At 44.8% G+C, this 9,689-nt stretch overlaps 1 protein-coding gene across 3 annotated transcripts in view; it reads right to left on the bottom strand.

Moving 5' to 3' along the window:
• Positions 1-365: 365 nt before the first annotated feature.
• Positions 366-9,689, bottom strand: part of TAF7L (TATA-box binding protein associated factor 7 like) — a 28,572-nt gene continuing 19,248 nt past the window's right edge. For 2 of the 3 annotated variants that reach the window (XM_036740149.1, XM_036740150.1), the window contains exons 13-14: positions 4,150-4,235; positions 366-591 (exon numbers count right to left, since the gene is read on the bottom strand). In XM_036740149.1, coding sequence (XP_036596044.1) covers positions 4,152-4,235 — 84 coding nt within the window. In that variant the 3' untranslated portion in view covers positions 366-591; positions 4,150-4,151. Of the gene's footprint in view, positions 592-4,149; positions 4,236-5,638; positions 8,780-9,689 lie in introns of those variants that run through there. The other variant, XM_036740151.1, reaches the window with a different exon arrangement.

Raw genomic sequence — 9,689 nt, 5'->3', positions numbered from 1 at the left:
AAAATTACCTATACCCAAACCACCAGAAACCTGGAATTTGAATAAAAAGGATGAACCTGATGGATAATTCAGACTGGATGCATGTTTGACCAAAGAGAAGCCCAGCAAGGTGATGACCCACCATTTGAGGAAACCTTTCCAACATCAGATCTTTATTTCATGACTCAAGCAGACCTAAATGACTTTGTTTATAATCTTGGCCTAGCCAAAAATCAAGCTGAACTTTTAGTAGCGATACTCAAAGGAAGGAATCTCATGTAACAGGGAATAGAATATATTTGCAACACAAACACTTCTCGAACCACATTCAGTATGACAAATATGTGGGAATCTCAAAGAAATTGCTCTTTTACTCAGACTGCAACTTGGTTACAACAAACACAACTGCTTTATTTGTAAATAGGAAAGAACAGTCCAAGAAAACATTAAACAACACTGGCTTCAAAGGAAAGAATTTCAAGGAAAAAATCATATGGCAAGCCAACAATTTGAAGAAGAAAAGTTTTCTTATCACCGCTGCACATTATAAACTTGGGTTAATGAAAAATTTTGTGTAGACGATGGACTGAAAAAAATGCAGGTTTTCTTTATCTGAAAAATAAATTTCCAAGAATCAATGAACCTGAAATCAGAGAATGGATATTTTGGGCTTCTCAAATAAGGGAAATGCTCAAAGACGACCATTCTGAAAAACAGCTAAATTAAGTTGAAGTGGCTGCATGGAGATGACTAATGACCAAATCCTTTTGGGGGAAACTACAAGCAGAAAATCCCCAAAAGTCAATTATCTCCTCAAAGCCTTATAAAGTAGAAATTTAGTGGCTATAACATATCACTCAAGATCTCTTTTTTAAATTAACATTTGGAATCTTGCCCAGAAAACCAAGTGCTATCAGTGATGAACACGGGGATGCTTCCATTTAGGTATCTCCAGAATGGAAAAGCAAGGATAGGGCAGGTGGAGACAAGCTGGCTGCCTACTGTGGGAAGCTCAAGAGGGATGTTGTACAGGTGAAACAGAACGGGAAATCATCATTAGTTGCATTTTAGGTGAGTTTAATAACCCCAGTTTTGTTTAGGAAAAAAAATTAAATATAAAATGATTCCTCTGAAAATAGTGGTCGACAGACAAAACTTGAAACTGCATTTGTAATCAGCATTAAAACAAAAGCCCCTTAGGTCCACCTGCCTTTATGGGTATAACAGGAAAAAAGTTGGGTTTTGTTGCTTACTGGGATTTTGGCCAATAGCTGGCATTTCTACAGGGCTTTGGGGCTTACAAAGAGCTTTACACCTGATGGGTGTAGGGTGGGATCCTCAGAGCTGCTTTAATTTGCATCGCTTTGATTCAAAAGAACAAATTTCTCTTCAAGCAATTAACAATTTATATTTCTTCTTTTGAAAAGTATTTATTTGTATCCTTTGACTCTTTCTCCACTGTAGACTGGGTAACTACCTTTGTTTATGAATTGTTAATGATCCCTTCTATACTGTGGATCGTTGTATCTACAAAAAGATTTCTTCCAATCTCTTTCCCCTTTTCTTTTATAGTTTTCCCTTGTAAAGGAATGCTTAATTTGAATATATTCAAGCACAGCTTGCCTCCTATGTCCCTAATAATTCCTTTTATTTGTTGAATAGAAACAGAACAGATGAGAAATGCTGTGGCAAATCTGAAAAGGTGTGGCAACTGGTTGCAAATGGGAAGCAGAGAGGGGAGAGCCAAGGATGACAAACAAGTTGGGAATCTTGGTGACAAGAAGAATGGTAAAGAAGGGGGAGAATTAGGGGAGAAACTAAGGAATGTTGGCCCTGATGAGTCTGAGCTACTTAATGGGACATTTAGCTGGAGAGCACCAGCAGGGAGGTGGTGCTGTGGGACTGCTGCTCTGGATCAAGGCTGGGGGTGCAGTCAGATTTGGGGACCATCTTCAGAGAGATGACTGAACCCATAGGACTGATGAGACCAAGGGGAGTGAAAGTATAGAGAGAAGCAGGCCCAGGACAGGGCCTCGAGGGACCTTATGCTAGGTGTATAGAAGACAGAAGATGTAAAGGGGAACACATCTCTGAGTAGTGCCACAGAAGCCAAGGGAGAAAGAGAATCCAGGTGGAAGGGGTGGTCGGCCAAAAGCAGTCCTGCAGAGAGGTCAAGGAGAATGAGGAATGAGAGAAAGTGGATGGACCTAGCAGCTACGTGATCACTGAAACCTCACTGAAAGTAGTTTCAGGCCAGTGGGTGCAGCAGGACACCAGATTACAAAGGGCAAAGTAAAAGGTGAACATGCAAAACAAAAAAAAAAGGAGACAATGACTTTAGGTGACTACTAAATATCTGTCTGTGAAAGGGAGGAAAGATATTGGATGGCAGATTGTGGGGATGGCAGGGGTGAGGGAAAGGTTTTTAAGGATGGTGGAGACCTGGAAACGTTTATAGGCAGTAGGCAAGGAGCCAATGGATGAGGAGAAAATGGAGAGAAGAGGTGGAAGAAAAGAATCAAAAGGGAAAGTCCTGAGAAGGAGATGAAGACAACACAAAGGTTGGCATTGCTAAAGAAAAGGGCATTCAGCCTCAGAAACTAAAGAAAAGCAGATATAGGGAGGTGATATAGAGGTGTGAGGTATAGAGTAGAGAAGAGGAAGGTCTTGAGGAATGGCATTTATTTTCAAGTGAGATGATCTGCTGAGGGAGAAGCGTGGTATAAAGAGACTGGAGGAGAGTTTAGAAGAGAAGGTTTAGAATAGCCATTGGGGGCACCGAGATACTTAATTATGGAAAAATAACAGGATTGCTGTGCAGCAGTAAAGCAATTGTTTTCTTCATATCATGGTAAACTCCTAATGACCCCCCTCCTCCAAAAAACATCCCCCACAACCTTACCCACAAATAAGTAAAGCGTCGTGTGGTTTTCCCGAGTAGCGTTCAGGGATCTGTGAGCAGGAGCAGAGGACGGTAAGGGGATCCTGGGAGCGGGGGTGTGGGGGATGGCAAGTGGTTGTCAGTAAAACATGAGCCACCACAGAATAAGGGGGAAAGGGATTCAAAGGAAGATGGCAGCATGCTGTGGAACTGGTTAAGACTGTGACAACAGAGAGAGATGAATAAAGGACAAGTGTAGGAATGAGGCAGCAGAGAAGAATTTCAGAAGGAATGGGGCGGGGTGGTGGTGGTAAGATCTAGAATCCAGATCATATCGATCACCCTAGGGAGTTGAAGAAGCAGGTTATGGGGCTTGGGGAAACTGAAGAACTGAGGAGCCAAGGTTTTTGAGGGTATTACTTCAGGTATGAGAGCAGGGAATGGGATAGAAAGACTGTGAACCTCCTCAGGAGACGGAGATGTCCCAGAGGCCAACAGAGCACTACATTAAGGATCGAGACCAGGTGAGAGAAAGGGATGGAGTAATACTCCATGAAGGAGAAAGAAGTTCCTGAGTAACAGCAGCAAAGAACCAGTTTGGGGACAGCAGTGTGGAGCAAGTGGTCCTGTGCAAGAGGGTGTAAGGGGAGCCCTCAGTCCTAGATAGGGCATAGCAAGGGAAACAACCGCTCCCAGAGGAGCCACATTTCCATCAGCGGCAGAAAATCGAAAGAGGAAACAGTGTGAGATGGGGAGATGGAGAACGAAGCACAGTTTTCTTTCTAGCACAGTGGAGGGCTAGGGCTCAGGCTGATAAGGATGAGAGGATATGGAGACCTCACAAGGGGATGAGATTTTCATGCCAGTTGACAGCAATCTGGGAACATAGAATAAAAGAAGTAGGACTTGGGAGTTTGTCTGACACAGAACCAGTTGAATGAAGGCCCAAACTCCAAGGTCTTGCGATGGCTGACCAGGGCATCAGTCTAGGGTCAGGAATAGCAGCTTCCCCAGCTGGTCACACCAAATGCTAGGGAAGGAGGGCTGCAGACCTCAGGTTCTGACTAGCCTTCTATGTCAAGAAACATAGAGCATTTAGGTCTCCCAAGCTAGAATTACCTCATGTGGGTCTGGACCCCCACAGCTTCGTTATCCTACTATGTGGAAGATAATCCCACCCAACACTTAGTACCAATGTGAGTGCCTGCAAGCACAGATTCTCTAGGACCTCTGAGGCTCAGGAGAGCTGCTGGGGAATTGGTCAGGATTTCAAAAAGAAGTACACTTGCCTCTAGTGCTTCTTGCCTCCTGAGCCTTGGAATTTTGGATGGTCGTGTCTCCCCTTCTTCAAAGACTTTTTCCTGCCTTGGGCTTCCTGAAGATCACAGGATTATAGATTTAGAGTTGGCAGGAACGTTAGAGAATATCTAGTTCAATCTTTTCATTTAACAGATATGGAACCTGAGACCCAAGGCCATTAAGTGACTTGTCCAAGGCAGTAAGTGGCAAAGCAGGGACTCAATTTGGGACCTTGTGAGTCCAAATCCAGCCCTTTGTCCATTGTACTACCTTGCTTCTCAATTTATACCATGCTTCAAATTACTCAAAGTACTTTACATACAATATCTTATTGGATCACTATTTCACATTCCATGGTTGATCCCTTTTTGGCCCTTGAGATCTAACTGCCAGATTCCTGTGGATTGCAAATCCTGCCTATGATGGACTTGAAACATGTCACCTTTTACATCTTTGCTGTCATAGAAAAGCTGCCACTAAGAAACTTGACTTTCTTTAAAAAAAAGTCAGCATGCATGTCTAGTGATCAGTCATAACCAGGAACGCAACGTGCTCTACAGAAGTGAAGGTTGTCAGGAGATAAACTAGTTAGGGTGGGTCTTAGCCTAGAGACTGCTTTTGAAATATACTCATGCAGTATTTACTAAGTGCCAGGCACTGCAAAGCTAATACTAATTAGAGCTGATGTTCATATAGCACTATGTGCCTTGATCCTTGCAACAACCCTGTGAGGTAGGTGCTGTTACCACCCCCATTTTGGAGATGAGGAAATTGAGGCAAAAAGGTGTCTCTAAGGACAAGACCAGACTCTTGAGGTGGACTGCTTAACCATTTCGGAGACTGCGGTGGCAGCAAACAATGGCAGATGGCAACCGGGTCCTTGGACTAAAGTCACTCGGTGCCAGCTCCTTAGCCGCATCCCCAGATACCAAAGAATGGGATGTCCCCATAAAACACAGCACCCTTCTCTCAGTTTTATAGTCCTTTCCAGCACAGGCCTTCTAGCACTTTAATTGGTCAGAATTTCTAACAGACCCTTATGGGATCTTAAAGAGATTCTACCCTCCCCCCCACCCATGAGCGCAGGCCCCCTAGTGCTTCTAGCTCCCTATGGCCCTGCACCTTTTACTGAGGCAAGTCCCGCTGGGCAAAGGCTACCTACTGCTTCTCAATTCTGTGCTCCCTTGTTTAGTTTCCTTGTCCTGCTAGCAGGCAAATCTCCAGGAGTGGGGAAAGCAGCACGTTTCCCTGACCCTGCAGTCTAGCCCAAGATCAAGTGCAGGTGGACAACTTGCGGCTTGTTATAACGTGTGCACGTCTTCATTTCTGGTGTCCAGAGTGGTAAGCAGTACTATTTTTTATGGAATGAAGTGAGCCCCTCCAAGGGCAATATTAATGACCTCTCTTTTCTAAAGCTCGATTGAGACCTAGAGCAAAGGGATGATGGCTGCTGGAGGTGAAAAGGGAAAGCAAAGCTTTGGGTTGAGTTTTTTTCTTTTAAGTTTTATTGATGCCTTTTATTTTTACACCAGTCATTTCACAATATGCCACCCCCCCCCCCACCGTGACAATGACACAAAAGAACAATTATGCAACTCCAACACAACCACCACACCTGAGAGTGTATACAGCATGCCACACCAGTAGTCCTCAGCTTCTTTATGGAAAAGAATGTTTCATCTGTGCTTTGGGAACGAGCTTAGTCTTTTTGATTCATCAGAGTTCAGTTGTCTTTTAGTGTTGTTTTTTTAATTGTATTATCATTCTGGTCCTCATCAGTTTACAAATCTTCCGAAGTTCTCTGAATTCCTCAGGCAACAGCATTCCATTCCTATGCCAGTTTGATCGGCCACTCCCCAACCTCTGGGCACCCACTTTGTTTGCAGGGCTTTTGTTTTGCTTTTTTGCTATTAGAAATGCTATTATTTTGGAATACATGGGGACTTTGTCACTGACTTCCTTGGGGTATACACCCCACAGGGTGATTGTTGGCTGAGAGCGTTTTTCACACATAGTTCCAAATTGTTTTCTAGGACGGCTGAACCAATGTACACCTCCAGCAATGGTGATATATGCATTTGGCTTCTAGCAGCCCTTCCAATATTGACCATTTTTCATTCTTTTAACATCTCTGCTACTTCGATAGATATGAGGTAAAACCTCAGAATTAATTTCTCTTATCATTAGTGATTCTGAACGATTTGTTCAGGCAGTTATTGATAATATACGATCCTTCTTTTGAAAGCTGTTTGTACATATCCTTTGAGCACTTCTCAGTGGAATGGCCTTGGCTTCCGTTCTGCCAGAAAGGGCTTTGCCTTGCTGCTCAGTGATTTTAGCATTCATTACACTTTCTCTTCCCTTAAAGAAGACTGGACCTGACCCTACCTGACCCCTGAAAGTAGATGATGGTATATACTGAAGCAGTGACTGGGTCACAGCACACTTTGACCTTAATGAGCTTCCCTAGGATGACCTCTCCATAGGAATACTAGGCTTTTGGTTGGCATCACTCACCATCTACTCCAAACCTGCTGTGAAGGCCTAAAGATCCAAAGAGATGTGCTGAGTGGCAGCAGCAGCAGACACTGGAAGCTCTGCACCTCTGCTCTCTGATCACCACAGGGACACTTTTAGCTCTCTAAAGAGGATCCCAGGGTGCCCACACCCTAAAAGTATATGAGGGAGAATGCTACTACGGGATTTAGTCAGAACTTCCTAATTTTTCCTGGCTTTGAAGAGATGGCAATTCTCAGTAACCAAAACAAGATACTGGTCAGGTCTTATATCTGAAACAGGCCCAAAAGTATTCTAGCTCTATTCTTAGGAGCAAAAGGCTAAGCTCCCTAACTTGGTATTGCACATAAACTCCTCCATTCCAGAAAACTGGAGAATATTCTTCACAGGGGAGCTCTCCAGGACCTTTGAAAAGCAAAGGCAGCCCATGAGTCTTCAGGTGCTGTCTCTTATTAGCACCTCAGCTACAGAACAGTGGGCATTGTGTGGAAGCTAAAAGAACACCTGACCTTGCTTACAAGGACTACATATAATCTAAAGTTACAGACAAAAAAGAAACACACGGCAACACACATAACACTATATACAAATGACTTCTTCCTTCTTAAATTTGACGAGGTTTCCACTTCTGGCCAAGACAAGGCAGGGACTATGAGTACAGAGCTATACTGGCGAGTAGGGCTACTGGACAGTGCGACACCAGAGCACACAAGGAACTGGCCTCGGGAAGGTGAGCCTGGTCTACAAGGATGACGGACAGCCTCCATGGGGAATCTGCTTCCTCCCAGGGCAAGCAGCAGAATTTCGTTCAGCCAGGAACATCCAGGAAGGCTGTTCTCCAACGACGCATCATGGTGTAGAGAAGTTCCTGGGTTCCTGACTGCAGTGCTGGCAGGTGCTATGCCAAGCTGCAAAAGCTTCTGGTAATGGTGGATTCCGGTCTGCATGTTCGGGATCCAAGGACCAGCTTCCCCGCTGCCACAGGGAAGCTTGAAAAATCCTCTTTCTGAGACTTGTTGAAGAATCAGGCCCAATCACTCTCAAGATGTTTTGAGACAGTGGCAGAAGTAGAACTGCCTTTTAAAATCCCTTTTCTATCTGCTTCCCAAATCCCCAATCTCGTCTGATTAATTTGAGAACTGCCTAGTCCATTAGGAAGGAACCAGAAGAGCTCTTTCCTTTTTCTACTGAGGCTCCAATCTAATTGCAAGGTTTGCTGTTTTTGTGCCTCAAAAGCTTCCATTAGGAAATACTGTTTGTCTTCCTGGGACAGCCCCTACTAAAGGAATGAGGGTCCATTCTTCAGCACAAGATTTTCAAAACCATTTGAAAAAGCACTATTTGAGAAATTTTCAACAAAGCCCAACAGATACTGGCAGACTTTCAAATCAAAGTATATGACAAACCCAGGTGGGGATGAGGGGAATGACAGAAGTCACAATTTTCCTCTGATGGAGGTGGTTTTGTTCTGTAGGTTCAACTTAAGGACAACAGCTCCTTATTGCCCTTCTTAGGTGCTGTGCCTCAATGACACCAAGTTAGAGGCTTTCTAAAACCCACCAGGTCAGTGGTGTCAGCAGGCATGCATTGCTGCAAATTCATCACACTCTTTCCCGAGCTGGCACCTGACACATTGCACATGACTTGCCCTCCTTTTTGCAGGAGAGAATAAAAACAGATGCAAACATCTGCAGAGCCTCCAGGCTCAAATTTCATTGGACAATATGGCTGAGTCCTCTGATGATCCCACAGAGCAACAGAAAGCTAACAGGTCAAAGCCAGTGACAGAGGCGGGCCTGAGTGACCAGGCTGTCGTGGCTAGCCCACTAAGCACAGGACTTCACTGCAAGCCAGGCCCTGGCACCCAGCATCTTCTACTTATCGGTGGTGATGCAAAGACAAGAAACAGGATGAATTCAACAGGCAACAGAAACACAGACGTGAATGCAGTCCCATGTCCACCTTCCTGTTATCCTCAGCCCAGAGGATGCACCCAAAGTTTGCATGCATGATGCTTGCCAACGTGAAGATTACAGGCAACTGACAGCCAAGCTGCCCTTACTTCTCCAGGAGTGAATCCAGCTGTTCCTGCAAGGAGCTGAGCTGCAAGGGGAGAGGTGAAGAAACATTTCATCTGTAAATCTAGGTGCACTTACACAATGCAGAACTCAGGCTTGCAGAAAACAAAAAGAACAATTATCATTGGGTGTCTTTCATTCCTCACCAGGGACAGAAATGGTGCCCCAATGAAGAGTGCAGCTCCAAAATGCTGTAATGACCCCAGGGAGGATGTTGCCCTTGATTACAACAAGTTTCCAAAGGTGGCAGTGAAGCTGCTAGGAGGGAGTGCACAGTAAGACCATACCCTCTGCAGGGGAACAGGGGATGGGCCAGTGGCAGCCATGGTGCCAATCAGGGTGCCTATGCTTCATTTCACTGCTCCCTGCAACGCTGGGGGGAGCACGGAGTATAGGTTAAGATCCTGCCTGCTCTGACTCGCCACTAACTCAGAATGCAGTGCCTTCCTTCTCCGTGTTGGTTATTTGATTTAAATTTATGCTAATAGTAGCTCACATTTATATGGTACTTTAAGGTTTGTGACTCGCTTTACATGTGATAGCTTGAGCCTCACAACATCCCTGTGAGGTAAATGCTATTATTCCCAGTTTATAGATGAAGAAACTGAGGCCAAGTGACTTGCTCAGAGTCACACAGCTAGTAAATGTCTGAGGTGGCAACCAAACCCAGCTCAGCTCTTCCTGAATCCCAGTCCGCTGCTCTAGCTACTACCCAATGCTAACACAGGAACCAAAAGCACGGCCTTGGAGACGAGGACTGTTGAAAATACCTAATAGTGACTTTGACCCTAGGACGTTCAAGTAGGGGGAACATTGCCTCACAAAGCTGTGGACACGTGTGCCAGCTACCAGGGAGGTAGCCACAGAGTCTCTCTAGTCACCGGAACCCTCAGTGATGCTCAGTGGCCATAACGCCAAGTTGTGGCTTTCCTCCA

Source organism: Trichosurus vulpecula, chromosome X (assembly GCF_011100635.1).
Source record: "Trichosurus vulpecula isolate mTriVul1 chromosome X, mTriVul1.pri, whole genome shotgun sequence".
Lineage (NCBI taxonomy): Eukaryota > Metazoa > Chordata > Mammalia > Diprotodontia > Phalangeridae > Trichosurus > Trichosurus vulpecula.
Note: the sequence above shows the minus strand (reverse complement) of the source record. Positions and strands in the feature narration are given on the sequence as shown.